The sequence below is a fragment of the Tiliqua scincoides genome, chromosome 2, assembly GCF_035046505.1.
Source record: "Tiliqua scincoides isolate rTilSci1 chromosome 2, rTilSci1.hap2, whole genome shotgun sequence".
NCBI classification, from domain to species: domain Eukaryota; kingdom Metazoa; phylum Chordata; class Lepidosauria; order Squamata; family Scincidae; genus Tiliqua; species Tiliqua scincoides.
In genome coordinates this window covers 143,965,309-143,980,757 of record NC_089822.1, presented here as the reverse complement: position 1 = coordinate 143,980,757, position 15,449 = coordinate 143,965,309, and the positions used below count along the sequence as shown (strand labels likewise).

Sequence of the window (15,449 nt, the reverse complement as noted above, 5' to 3'; positions counted from 1 at the left end):
TGATCTCTTCACTAAAATATGCAACGTGTCCCTCAAAACGGCCACAGTGCCAGAGGATTGGAGGATAGCAAATGTCACGCCTATCTTTAAAAAGGGAAAGAGGGGGGACCCAGGAAACTGCAGGCCAGTCAGCCTTACATCTATAACGGGTAAGATGGTGAAATGCCTAATCAAAGATAGAATCTCAAAACACATAGACGAACAAGCCTTGCTGACGGAGAATCAGCATGGCTTCTGTAAGGGTAAGTCTTGCCTCACGAAACTTTTAGAATTCTTTGAAAAGGTCAACAGGCATGTGGATGCAGGAGAACCCGTGGGCATTATATATCTGAACTTTCAAAAGGCGTTCCACACAGTCTCTCACCAAAGGCTACTGAAAAAACTCCACAGTCAGGGAATTAGAGGGCAGGTCCTCTCCTGGATTGAGACCTGGCTAAAGACCAGGAAACAGAGAGTGGGTGTCAGTGGGCAATTTTCACAATGGAGAGAGGTGAAAAGGGGTGTGCCCCAAAGATCTGTCCTGGGTGCTCTTCAACCTCTTCATAAATGACCTGGAGACAGGGTTGAGCAGTGAGGTGGCTAAGTTTGCAGACAACACCAAACTTTTCTGAGTGGTGAAGACAGAATTGATTGTGAGGAGCTCCAGAAGAATCTCTCCAAACTGGCAGAATGGGCAGCAAAATGGCAGATGCGTTTCAATGTAAGTAAGAGTAAATTCAAGCACATTGGGGCAAAAAATCAAAACTTCACGTATAGGCTAATGGGTTCTGAGCTGTCTGTGACAGATCAGGAGAGAAATCTTGAGGTGGTGGTGGACAGGTCAATGAAAGTGTCGACCCAATGTGCGGCAGCAGTAAAGAAGGCCAATTCTATGCTTGGGATCATTAGAAAAGGTATTGAGAACAAATCGGCTAATATTATATTGTTGTTGTACAAATCGATGGTAAGGCCACACCTGGAGTATTGTGTCCAGTTCTGGTCGCTGCATCTTAAAAAGGATATAGTCGAAATGGAAAAGGTGCAAAAGAGGGCAACTAAGATGATTACTGGGCTGGGGCACCTTCCTTATGAGGAAAGGCTAAGGCGTTTGGGCCTCTTCAGCCTAGAAAAGAAACGCCTGAGGGGGGACATGATTGAGACATACAAAATTATGCATGGGAAAGATAAAGTGGATAGAGAGATGCTCTTTACATTCTCACATAACACCAGAACCAGGGGACATCCACTAAAATTGAGTGTTGGGAGAGTTAAGACAGACAAAAGAAAATATTTCTTTACTCAGTGTGTGGTTGGTCTGTGGAACTCCTTGCTACAGGATGTGGTGATGGCATCTGGCCTGGATGCCTTTAAAAGGGGACTGGACAAGTTTCTGGAGGAAAAATCCATTTTGGCTTACAAGCCATGATGTGTATGTGCAACCTCCTGATTTTAGATATGGGCTATGTCAGATGCAAGGGAGAGTACCAGGATGCAGGTCTCTTGTTATCAGGTGTGCTCCCTGGGGCATTGGTGGGGCCACTGTGAGATACAGGAAGCTGGACTAGATGGGCCTATGGCCTGATCCAGTGGGGCTGTTCTTATGTAACAGCCCACTTTAATTGACATTTGGAAAAGCATATTCACCTACAAGGCATGACAATACCTAAAAAACAAAGGCATGAGTGCTGATGACCTTTAATCTAAGCAACATAAATGAAAAAGTTGGTACTAATAAAAAAAGATTGCCAATACAGGACTGCAAAAATGGACTTCAAATATAGGACTTCATAAAAATAATTTTATGAAGAAAAATTATTCAGAAATAACTTACATGTAAGTTATTTGCAAATTTGCCTGTAACAAAAGTAGAAAATTATGATAATGAGCTATCATTCTATGGTTTAAAAAGAACAGACATGAAACTTGCCAAGTTACTTTCAGTCATCCTAGTAACATTGTCAGTGGACAGAGCAATGGAAAAGAAGTGTAGGTTTACTTCTTACCAAACAACTGAGAAGCATGCTGTTAAAGACAATAATAATAATAATAATAATAATAATAATAATAATAATAATAATAATAATAATAATAATAATAATAATAATACAGGTATTTCTATACCGCCTTTCTTGGTCTTTATTCAAGACTTTATTCAAGGCGGTTTACATAGGCAGGCTTTATTAAATCCCTTATTAAATAGGGATTTTTACAATTTCAAAGAAGGTTCTTTCTTCAAGAACCACTACATTCAAGGTGTTTCATTCCGATCTGGCTTCACGTTCTGGCCTCCATCCTCCCACGCTCAGAGCAGATGGAATAACTCGGCTCAGCTTGTCAGCTGCTTCAAGGTCGCACGGTGCCGGTGGCCTCGAACTGGTGACCTTGTGGATGTTATCTTCAGGCAAATGAAGGCTTTACCCTCTAGACCAGACCTCCTGCCCATTGTAGTGCCCAATGAAGCCACTACAAATCACGTTCCAGTTTGAGCTTCTGTTTGTGAAGGCACTGCCTTTGCTAGCCCTGTTCTGGCATTGCTGTACTGTGGACAGTGCAGTGGAGTCCTAGAGCCAACCCAGGGACATGCAGAAATGTCACCCCCTAAGTCATCATGTCACCTCTGTATATGCACCAGACATGGCCCCCCCTTTCAGGAACAGCACCATTTCTGAGCTGAGGAAGGGCAGGTGGGCCCAATTTGTGGCACTCACAGCTTCCAGTGATGAGTGCGGCATGTGCGCCATATTGCAACAAGCACCTTGAAACACCCAGAATGCCAGAGCAGGAGACTGTTGTGCAGTCACTCCCCCTCCAGATATGCCACTGGCTCCTCCAACATCCCCCTGAAGCCTGGAACCTATATCCCTAGCCACTCACTTTGTTCACTACTGGGACAGTGTTTCTGGTCACAGCTTGAACTAGACAGTGCTGCAGATCTTAGAATACACCAACCAGTTGCGTAGCTAAGGAGGGTGCAGGGGGTAGCAGAGGCACTGGGCTACAGCTGCTAGAGGGGCAACATCAGGGGCTGGGGGGCAACAACTCCCACGCGCGACTTGGACTACGGGGCAATACTTGTCTGCAGTATCGCCACATGCAGCCAAGCACACGTGGCAATGGACTATACTGTTGCCCCCCCAGCAGCTTCCAGCAGCTGGAAGGGAGTTGGAGAAGCGCCGCCTGGGCCACCCTCACTTGGGCAGGAAGGGAAAGCAAAAGGGGTGTGGGGCAGGCCACCCGCCCATCTGCCCAGAGCAGAGCTGAGAAGGTGGTTGAGGCAGTGAGGGCAGGCAGAAGCTGAGCGGGGAAAGTTTCTGCAAGAACAGCCAGTCCGCTTCACCCCACACCTTGGCAGGGCTGGGGGAGATCTTGGTGGGCTGCCTCAGTGCTGGTGCTGCAGCCCCCCCCCCCACCCAAGAACCAACAGCTTTTGGTTCACTTCACTTTTAGATGACAAGTGAAGATTGAAGAAGAGGAACTGGAAAGTCCTGATAAAATTCTGCTCCAAACATATATAATTCCTCCCCCTGGCTCTAGCTATGGTGTTCTGTAGGACTCAAAACATTGTGTCCAACACTGGAAAGAAAATGGCATCACTAGGGGGGTGTAGACCGCACCGGGTGATGCACTCCGAGGGGAGGTGTGACACCACTATTGTCCAAAATTGGGAAAATATTGGTATTTTCGAATAATACTATCATGTTATATATTCTTCAATGCATAATTCAATGCAGAATACAATGAAACAAACCCTGTTCAAATATCTGTATTCTATCAAAGGCTATAGCCAAATAACCAGAATAGGAAACCACGATTGCCTTATGTAACAAAAGGTGGCCAATGAGACTGATTGTTCTGAGAGCCAATGAGGTGTTGTTATGACATAGCAGGAAAATAATAAGGTGTTAGTATGTCAGCTCTCATTTCCGCGTATCAGAGCTAATACTAGAACTCTTATTGTGTGAGTGTCATCAAGTTGCCCACTGGTTTTTTTGGGTGAACTGTGCATCATTTATAAATGAATAAAGTTAATTTAATTTGTGCATATGATATTGTAATTTATTCTGTATGGTCTGATACAGGTGGAGGTCCATCACGGGGATGACACAGAGTCCAATCCTGAGCTGCCCGGGGTGCCGGCTGCAGTGGCACCAAAAATGGCTGCCACCGCATCCTGTGCAACACCTCGGGAGAAGGGGACTTTCGTCCCCTTCCCCCAGGTAAAGGGAGTATCCCCACAATGGGGCTACTCAATTCACCAAGAACCAAAAGGTCGGCGGTGAGGTAAAAGCCTCCGTGTCGAGCGGTAAGCCTGACGCGGAGGCTTTGGATCTGGTGGAGTGAAGCTCCACCGGTCCTACCTCCCTTCCTCTCTGCTCCCTCCCCTTGGCACGCCTCCCCACCGCCCTCTCCGTGCCTCCCAATCACACCTCCTCCCCACCCTCTTCTTGCCCTCCCACCATCTCCTCCCTCCTCAGAATGGCTCCTCCCCGCCTCACTCCACTTTCCTCTCCACTGCTCAGCGGTTCAGCTAGCATGAACCACACTATCTCCCCACTTCACATTATGGCTACACTGCATGCCTGGAAACCTCTGAATTTCTTAGAGCCCAATCCTATGCATGTCTACACAGAAGTAAGTCCCATTATAGACAAAGGAGCTCACTTCCAAGTAAGCGTGGATAGGAACCTTTTGATACCACATTAGATGTTCCTAAGTTCCATATTTAATGGAAAATACACAATAGCCACAGAAGTCAAATTGGTTATATGCACAAAAGTACAGATGCAGGATGGAGTTAAGTTATGGCTCCAATTAGGTCCAGCTTTACATAGCTTCACACATCTCACACTTTTACTCTTTTTGATCTTTAGCCCCTGTCACCATCACTGGGAGGATGAGATGAGGGCATTGGCATCTAGAAGAAAGGAAGCAAGATGTGATTGCTTTACAAAACCAAGTCTGAACTTCTGTAACAGAGCAACATATGCCACAAACAATTTTGATAAAAGAAGCAAAGTACTTTATTTCCTTTGGAAAAAGTTGGGATGATATGTAACTGAGGGCCCAATCCTAAACTGGGCCAGCACCTGTGCGAAGCCCAGGCGCCAGCACTGGGTGGTGAAAGCAAATGAAGCAAGCTTATGGCACCTGGTGAGTAGGGAGTGCTGGCGCTGGGCCCGTGCCAGTTAGGCACTGTGACCAGCGTCAGTAGAAGGAAAATGTGCCACCGCTGGGGGTAAGTGTGAATGCCAGGCAGTGGTGAAGCCTCGGGGGGGGGGCAGGGAGAAAGGCAGGGCAAGGGAGGAACTGGGATGGTAGTGGAGTGAGACTGGTAGAGCTCTGCTCTGCCAGATCCTGAACTCCATGTCAGACCAGAAGGCCTGACATGGAGTCTTGCAAATCTGGCCCAGCAAAATAGCTGGCACAGAAACAAGAAGACCCACTGCTAGGCTTCCCAGGGGAAGGGAATGAAAGACCCTTCCCTCCAAGCAAACTTCCAGCTGCTTCCTGGTGCCTGCTGGTTATAGTGGTGGCCACTTTGGTGCCACTGCTCCAGCAGGTGCCAGGAAGCTCAGGATTGGGCTAACCCACAGCTAAGAAACCTCTGGAAATAGGAAAGTTAGCTTTTCCCTGCATGCCTACAGTGAATACACAGAAGAAGAAATGTGCCTGCTGGTCCTTTCCCAGGCATCAAAACAGCTATTTCCTCCAACTTCCATCTATTAGGCAGAATGCCAGAAAAGGGAGCCTATTATTGAGATTCCTGATGATATGGAAAGTCTATACAGTTTTATACTGCTGTACACACAAGCTCTTCTTTTCAGATGTCCCACTGGATATATTAGACTGAAGGACTCACTCATTTCCTTCAAATCCCTTCTTAAAAGGGGGCCTCCTGTTTGGCACCTTGGCCCTTGAGGTGTGGGATGCCTTAGGGTTCTATACTGTCCCCCATGTTGTTTAACATCTACATGAAACCGCTGGGAGAGGTCATCAGGGGATTTGGAGTTGGGTGCCATCAGTATGCTGATGACACTCAGCTCTATCTCTCCTTTCCACTGGACTCCAGGGTGGCTGCCTCTGTCCTAGAGCATTGCCTGAAGGCAGTTGGGATCTGGATGAGGGTGAACAAGCTGAAATTAAATCCTTACAAGACCAGAGGTCCTCCTGGTGCAGAAATCCACGATGCGGATGCTGGAATATCACCCTGCTCTGAACAGGATTGCACTCCACCTGAAAGAGCAGGTTCGCAGCTTGGGGTTCTCTTGGACTCGCAGTTCCTCCTGGATGTCCAGGTGTCGGCTGTGGCCAGGAGCGCCTTTGCCCAGCTCCAGCTGGTGCGCCAGCTGCGGCTGTACTTGTCTCGGGTGGATCTGGCCACGGTGGTCCATGCCATGGTAACATCAAGATTAGATTATTGTAATGCGCTCTACGTGGGGCTGCCCCTGAAGATGGTCCAGAAGCTACAGCTAGTGCAGAATGCGGCGGCTCATGTAGTTGCTGGAGATCGGTGGTTTCTCATGCCACTACTCCGGTGACTGCACTGGCTCTCCATTTGAGAGACCGCCTTCTTCCATATAGTCCAGTCCAGTTCCCCTACTAAGGTCATCAGAAGGGGCCCTGTTGGTTGTAACATCATTGAGAGTGGTGAAGGGGATGGCGGCCAGAAACGGCCTTTTCGGTGGTGGCGCCTGCACTGTGGAATTCCCTCCCTTTTGAGTTGAGAACAGCTTCCTTGTTATTGATGTTCCGGCAGGGCCTGAATACTTTTTTATTCAGGAAAGCCTTCAAGGCGCTATAAGGGCTGCTTTTGTAATTATGTCTTACTGTGTGTTTTTATCTGCTGACTGCATTTTATCTGGTTTTAATTGTTTTTAATTATTCTTTTTAATGTTTATTTGTATTTTATTTTGCTTTGTATTTTAATCTCGATTGTTAGCCGCCTTGGGTGCTCTTCGGGGAGAAAGGCGGAATACAAACAAACAAACAAACAAACAAACAAACAAACAAACAAAAATTCACCTTTCACAGCACAAGTTAGTCCCCATTTCCTCGTATAACCAGGCTTAAGTACGTGTTATTGAAACAACTGCAGATCCTTCCCCTATTCATTCTTGTCTTCATTCCCCTTCCCTCACTCTGTCATCTCCCCTGTGTCAATATCTAGACTGTAGGCCCTTGTGGGTAAGGACCTGTCTTTGTGCTCTGCAGAAAACATCATCCATGTTGATGGCACTTATTAACAAAACCACCAACAAAGGGCAGGTCCAATGGGCACATTCTTGCATACACCTCCACACTGCTGTGTGCACTCAGTGGGGACAAGTGAAAAGAACTTTTGTATCTTAATGAACTGCTTTCAAATCAGAAGTCAACATCTTCAAATGTTATTGCTAAAAAAGGAACATCATAAAGCAAATTGGTCCAATCTGTATTTAAAAAGGTAAATAGCAGGAAAGTAATTTTTTTTTAAGCATCAGCTGACCTGCTGTTCATATCGTTGCTTGAGTTCTTCCAACTGCCAAGAGAATTCTTTGGACTGCTTTTCACGTAGAGATTTTGATCTGCTTAGATCTGCTTCTACCTTTTCCTTCTAAAAAGTAAAAGAGAATATTTAATATATTAAATCAGTCCTCTCAACATATTCAGACAGTGCTGATAGTAGTTTGCTTCCCATCAAATGTATGCAAATTATTTTGCAGCATTAATGAATGCTAGTAAATATGATTTATGTACAGCATAACTGTAAAGAGACAACATCATCAGCACAACTTAGCCTATAGTCAGTAACTTTAAATCTCAGAGCCCAATTCTATCCGAACTGGTCACACCACAATACAGTGGCACCAAAATGGGTGCTGCAGTGGAAGCAATGAGGCTGCTGGAGTTCTTCCCAAGGTAATGGTACTTTTGTCCCCTTGCCCCAAGGAAAGCCCCAGCAGCCGCTATAGGGTTACTCAAACCTACACCAGCACAATGATGGTGCAGGCACATGCAGCACCATGTTGGCAGAATGGGTCCAGGAGGAGGGACAGGATCCAGCAGCAGACTCTGCCACCATCCCTGCCCCTCTCAAGCCCAGTATGCCCAACCCCACACCACCTTCCCCCTTTACACCCCTATCCAACTTCCTCCCTGCCCTGAAATACTTCAGTGCTGCTCGGCGGTGGACTTACTGCAGTTGGCATGCAGTGCCTTTTCAACCAGCATGAAGGCCCAGCACCTACCCTCACTGGCCTCCATGCCCGTGCCTGCCTCTGCTCAGCCACCATCATGTGCTTTCCAGCACTTTTGTGATGGCCATTACCAGGACAGCACACTGGACACCAGCACTGCAGCCCTGGTGGATTGGGCTGTCAGTTCCTTTAATGATAGACTCAAGCACTGCTGAATTCTCTCCAATTGAAACCAACGGGATATAAGAGAGATAACCTTTGGCCAGATTGCATCTCAATTATACACACACACACACACACACACACACACACACACACACACACACACACACACACTAACACACAACTTTAACATGTTTTGTGTTGGTCATCCTAACTCTAATTTCAAGGGCTAAAATAAATTTTTAAAATATCCAAAAGTTTCTTTATAAAATGCATTTGGCTGTGGCAGGTCAGAAGGAACACAATTTCCCTGAAGACAGTTATCACTAAGATCATCATATTTGTAGTCGCTCAAGACAGTGACTTCCCATATTTTTCCTTTTTCTTGTAGTATGCGACTTGACACGCTTGGCAGAAATATGTGGTTGATTAATCCAGATATTTTTTACAAGGAGAGGAATAAAACATCTCTCATACCCATGCTTTCTGAATGGGACAATACAGACCAAGATGAGATAAGTTAATTGTATAAAATGAACATACGATATAGATATAATTTAATTTAGGGAGAATTTTTTCATTATCACAGTGGGGATGGAACAAATGATCTTGGGGTCTCCTTCCATGTCACTTCTTCTATGAGATATACAGCTATAAACAATTCCATTCTCTAATGTATTTATTTATATCACAACAAAATGCTTAGGTCTAAGTCACACATGCTTTCAGAGACGCCCACACATATCCTCAGTACAGGTCGTGTCTCATTATCCACTAGGGTTCCGTTTCAGAACACCCAGTGGATAAAAAAAAAATCAGTGGATAAAAAAACAGTGGAAAAATAGATTTAAAGACCCACTTCCAAGTTTTTTACCCCTCCATTGCTCCTAATAAGGTTGTGTCTTGACATTCACAGGGGTTTGATTCTGGGACTCCCTGCTAATACCATAAAATGTGTTAAATAAATGCAATTAAAAAAAAAAGTGCATCCCTTTACAACTGTAGTTTAAAAACAGCTTTTCTAACAGTTGTAGAGAGGCAGTCAGCAATTAGAAATGCAAAGGACCGCTTGCCTCTGCCTGGCTCAGTTGAAGAATGGAATGATCACTTGCATGACTGTCTCTCTACAACAGTAAGAAAAGCAGTTTTTTAAAACTGATTTAAGAGATGCATTTTCCCCTTCTCCAGGGATCAGCACATTCCTTCTCATTTGCAGTGGCCATTTGTGTTGAGTCAAATCCATGTATAAAAAATCCGTGCGTAACAAGGTTGGACCTATATTCCTTTTAGAACAATTCCCACAAGTAGAACCAGAATATTACCAATGCCTCCTCATGCCTTGTTCTTTTTTTTTTATGATATTAAAAAGGATTTTTTTTAATGACATTAAAAAGGACACCATGACCAGCATGGTGAAATGCATTTTATCCAAGAGGCGAGCTGGGAAAATTTTTGAGGCTGATAGTAAATTCCTTGTGCTAAAAAGTTTGGGAACCACTGCCCTAGAGCAGTGGTTGCCAAACCGGTGGGTTGTGACCCTTAAATGCCTCTTTAAAGGGGGGGAAGGCAGCAACATGATCCCCAGGATCGTGCTGCTGCTGGGGAAGGGAAGGGAGTTTTCTACTTACCTGCAGCTACTGCTGCAGCCCTGGGGATCGGGGGGGGGGGGTGCGGGGAGCCCCTCACAGGGCTCCCCAAGCCTACAAAAGTGTAAAAAGAAAAGGACACTTCTGGTTTTCGCCTTCCATGCAGCAACTTACAGTGCTCCCAACTCCCTTGTAGGAGTTTGGGAAGCACTGCCCTAGAGGAATAGGCCACAGAAACTTTCCATAGTCACATACTGTAAAGTGGTGGGGGGACCTCTAATCTCTTTTACGGTGGTAACTGACTTCTGTTAATAACAAAACAAAAAAAATCCACAACAACACAGAAATAAACTATGACTCTACACCTGACCATGTAAACAACCCAAAAATGAAAGCCATATACCATCCCACCTCTGCACGAAATCAAGAATTGCTAAACAATCTGTTTGTATGCATGTTGTCTTCTATGCACACCACTGGAGCTTTCTTTGAAAGGTTTGCCCACAGCAGTTTTGACAGTGAACAAGACAAAGCAATCCTATTTGTGATAAGTATGCACAATTTTCAAGATAGTTTTATGGCATCAGCTTTATTAAACAACTGTGGCGTAACCTAGAACAATGAAAATAAGATTATTATCACCGAGCCTAAAAAGGGGTTTCTGTCAAATTATCAATGTACAAAACTACTCAACCACATGAAATGGCAAAGATAAGGAGGGGAAAAACACACTCACACCTCTACATTTAAAATTATATCAGCAGACACTGGATTACTTCAACAGCCATGAACTTAGGAAAAATAAAAAGCAGTCGGGAACAATATTAAAAAAACAAAAACTATATTGACTAATAAATAAAATATTGGTTGTACAGTAACTGAAAGTCTGAGAATAGTTCATTCTTATTTTCTCAGTTTAGGTTAACAGATGTAGAAAGGGTTTTTAAACACTTTTTAAATGAAATTCAGGTATGATGTTGTGACAGCTGATAAAATTCCCCTTTAGGTCAAAAGAAAATGCATATTCTGTCTACATTAGAGGGAATATCTAAAACTGAGTTAGCACTGTGGCATATTTATAAATACGTGCCTCTTGCCTGATATTTCTTTAGCTAAAGTAGTAACAAAGTGGTATTTTCTGTGAATGCTTGTTCTTGCAGGTATCAGGAAAGTGTTCTGAACCAAGTGTGACACAGTTCTCATAGGATCAGGATGTAGATCAGCAGTCTCACTGGAAGTGGCTTGAGCGTCCCAATCTTCAGCAAGCGTTCAGAGTATGCTCTGTGACGTCCACCTTCTGCACTTAGGAATTTGAATAATTTTTTGGTGTGCTCTTACCAACAGTTTAAAAAACTGCACAAAATTGCTTCCTACTGCGACTAAGGGAAAGAGATTATAGCATCATATAAGAGAGTTTTCACCTCTCCCCCCCCCAGAAAAGGAAGCACCACATGCTAACAGCGAGGCTATTCCATCTAGAGCCTTGTATCAATGCCTGCTGAATATCTAGATTCTCAAGATGTCTTCTGTACTTGAAAAGCATCCAAGAGCTTGGACTTCCACTGCTTGTTTTTAATAGCAGGTAACACTTTCTTATTTCCTTCCATGGCTTTCTAAACAAGAATTGGCAGGTCAGAATCATGACCCAGGAACCATATTACAGCTCCATACCACAAAGTCTTTTGGGTAACCATTTTAGGACTTAACCACAAGCAGGCTGGAATTTAAACAACCAGTGGTGTTGAAGGGAATACATCTGGTATTCCATTTGCTAGCTAATCAGTACATCAGAATTTCTAACACACACAAGTATTAGTCACAACTATTTTCCATGCTGCCACCTAGTACTAGTTGGCAACCTTCAGTCTCGAAAGACTATGGTATCGCGCTCTGAAAGGTGGTTCTGGAACAGCGTCTAGTGTGGCTGAAAAGGCCGATTCGGGAGTGACAATCCCTTCCACACTGGGAGCAAGTGCAGTCTGTCCCTGGCCTGTCTCCCTGTCTCTGGGCCTTCCTTCTTTGCCTCTTAGCCTCAGACTGTTGGCCAAGTGTCTCTTCAAACTGGGAAAGGCCATGTTGCACAGCCTGCCTCCAAGCGGGCCGCTCAGAGGCCAGGGTTTCCCACTTGTTGAGGTCCACTCCTAAGGCCTTCAGATCCCTCTTGCAGATGTCCTTGTATCGCAGCTGTGGTCTACCTGTAGGGCGCTTTCCTTGCATGAGTTCTCCATAGAGGAGATCCTTTGGGATTCGGCCATCATCCATTCTCACAACATGACCGAGCCAACGCAGGCGTCTCTGTTTCAGTAGTGCATACATGCTAGGGATTCCAGCACGTTCCAGGACTGTGTTGTTTGAAACTTTGTCCTGCCAGGTGATGCCGAGAATACGTCGGAGGCAGCGCATGTGGAAAGCATTCAGTTTCCTCTCCTGTTGTGAGTGAAGAGTCCATGACTCGCTGCAGTACAGAAGTGTACTCAGGACGCAAGCTCTGTAGACCTGGATCTTGGTATGTTCCGTCAGCTTCTTGTTGGACCAGACTCTCTTTGTGAGTCTGGAAAACGTGGTAGCTGCTTTACCGATGTGCTTGTTTAGCTCGGTATCGAGAGAAAGAGTGTCGGAGATCGTTGAGCCAAGGTACACAAAGTCATGGACAACCTCCAGTTCATGTGCAGAGATTGTGATGCAGGGAGGTGAGTCCACATCCTGAACCATGACCTGTGTTTTCTTCAGGCTGATTGTCAGTCCAAAATCTTGGCAGGCCTTGCTAAAACGATCCATGAGCTGCTGGAGATCTTTGGCAGAGCGGGTAGTTATAGCTGCATCGTCGGCAAAGAGGAAGTCACGCAGACATTTCAGCTGGACTTTGGACTTTGCTCTCAGTCTGGAGAGGTTGAAGAGCTTTCCATCTGATCTGGTCCGGAGATAGATGCCTTCTGTTGTAGTTCCAAAGGCCTGCTTCAGCAGGACAGCGAAGAAGATCCCAAACAAGGTTGGTGCAAGAACACAGCCCTGTTTCACGCCGCTTCGGATGTCAAAGGGGTGTGATGTGGAGCCATCAAAGACAACAGTGCCCTTCATGTCCTTGTGGAAGGATCTGATGATGCTGAGGAGCCTGGGTGGACATCCAATCTTGGGGAGAATCTTGAAGAGGCCATCCCTGCTGACCAGGTCGAAAGCCTTCGTGAGATCTATGAAGGCTATAAAGAGTGGCTGTCGTTGTTCCCTGCATTTCTCCTGCAGTTGTCTAAGGGAGAATACCATATCAGTGGTGGACCCGTTGGCTTGGAATCCACACTGTGATTCTGGATAAACGCTCTCTGCAAGTACCTGGAGCCTCTTTAGTACAACTCGGGCAAACAACTTTCCTACAACGCTAAGGAGAGAGATGCCACGGTAGTTGTTGCAGTCACCCCTGTCGCCTTTGTTCTTGTACAGCGTGATGATGTTTGCATCCCTCATGTCTTGAGGTACTCCACCTTCTCTCCAGCAGAGACAAAGGATTTCATGCAGCTCAGTGATGATGATCTCTTTACAGCACTTTAGGACTTCAGCAGGGATGCTGTCTTTTCCAGGTGCCTTGCCAAAGGCAAGGGAGTCCAGGGCCACGTGAAGTTCTTCTAGGGTTGGTTCACTGTCAAGCTCCTCCAGCACAGGCAGGCACTCAATGTTGTTCAGCGCTTCTTCGGTGACTACATTTTCTCTGGAATATAGCTCAGAGTAGTGCTGCACCCAGCGTTCCATCTGCTGCGCCCGATCCTGGATGACCTCGCCTGTTGCAGACTTCAGAGGGGCAATTTTCTTCTGTGTTGGACCTAGGGCCTGCTTGATACCATCATACATCCCCTTGATGTTGCCCGTGTCAGCTGCTATCTGTATCTCGGAACAGAGCTGGAGCCAGTAGTCGTTAGCACATCTCCTGGCAGTCTGCTGGACTTTGCTGCGAGCACCTCGGAGGACCTGCAGGTTGCGCTCACTGGGACAGGCCTTGTATGCTGCTTGAGCTCTCCTCTTTTCCTCAATGACTGGTGTCAACTCCTCAGAGTGGGCTTCAAACCAGTCTGCTGTCTTGTTGGTCTTCTTGCCAAATATGGACAAGGCGGTGTTGTAAACGGCATTCTTGAAATGTTCCCATCTGTTGGATGCGTTTGCATCGACCAGGCCTGGAAGAGATTCCTCAAGCGCTCGTGCAAATTCCTCCACTTTTCTCTGATCCCGGGTCTTGCTCGTATCAATGCGAGGTCTTCCTTCCCTTTTCGTGTCATACAGTCGCTTTGTTTGCAGTTTCACTCTGCTGCACACCAGCGAGTGGTCGGTGTCACAGGCAGCACCCTGATAGCTGCGTGTGATCTTGATGCTGGGAAGGCTGGAGCGTCTGGTGAGAATCAGGTCGAGCTGGTGCCAGTGCTTTGATCTTGGGTGTCTCCAAGAGACTCTATGTTGGGGCTTCGTGTTGAAGAACGTGTTGCTGACACAGAGACCGTGATGATAGCAAAACTCTAGCAGGCGTTGGCCATTTTCGTTCATCTTCCCAGTGCCGAACTGACCTAAGCAAGTGGGCCACGAACTGTTATCAGCACCAACTCTAGCGTTGAAATCACCGAGGATGAACAATGGCTCTTTTACGGGGATCTTCTTGATAGTGGTGGCCAGGTCATCATAAAATTGATGCCATCATCATCATTTTATGATGCCAGGTCATCATAAAATGCTGCCACCAAGGCTTTAAAAACCCTTCGCTCAAGCTGCTTGTCTGTACATTTGTCAGAGGATAAGAGAAAAACATCAGACCAATGGCATGCCCAAAGCAACATGGGAAAGTCCGTTTCACTATTGCACAAACTGTCGAACTAGCTGGCAGAAAAGGTTTTTATAAGGCAGGGGGTGTCAGTTGACCATATTCAGACAGAGTTAGGTGAACTACATCCAGCGAAATGACCCTCAAGAGGGCACCCTTCCTCCATGATGTCTCGCTGAAGAGTAAGATATGTGTGTGGGCATCAGACACTGACAGCAGGAAGACTATTTGAGACACACACCCTCTGTCACTTTACACCAGTGTTTCTCAACCAGTAGTGTGGGTACTACGAGTGGTACTCAAGGTGGTGTCTGGTGGTACTCACGGGACCCCTTGACACCTACCACTCAGCAGCAAGATGAGGAACATAACACAACAAACAATGGTAGGAGATTCCACTCAGCAGGCAAATCATGTTTTTTCTGTGCTCAAAAAGGCTCTCCTATCCCATCCTGAGTCTCTTACTGGTGTTTGCTGCATCGCATCTGGCCTCAACCCAGAACTGGTGTCATTCCCAGCTGGTGCAGCTGATGACAACTGGTGATGACAACTGGGGCAACCCAGATGTCATCGCCAGTTATTTCCAATGGTACTTCGAATAGATGGACCATGTGAAGTGGTACAGCAGAGTACAAACGTTGAGAAACACTGCTTTACACAAACTTTTAAAAAAAGTATAGAAACCAGGGACAAGAATTATTGTGGAGATTCCCCTTTCCACCCATAACACAATCAGTGAACATACTGTGT

At 45.8% G+C, this 15,449-nt stretch overlaps 1 protein-coding gene across 5 annotated transcripts in view; it reads right to left on the bottom strand.

The window, feature by feature from the left end:
* Window positions 1-15,449, bottom strand: part of CEP112 (centrosomal protein 112) — a 362,246-nt gene that overhangs the window by 174,769 nt on the left and 172,028 nt on the right. For all 5 annotated transcript variants that reach the window (XM_066615054.1, XM_066615053.1, XM_066615055.1 and 2 more), the window contains exon 19: window positions 7,466-7,573. In XM_066615054.1, coding sequence (XP_066471151.1) covers window positions 7,466-7,573 — 108 coding nt within the window. The remainder of the gene's footprint in view (window positions 1-7,465; window positions 7,574-15,449) is intronic.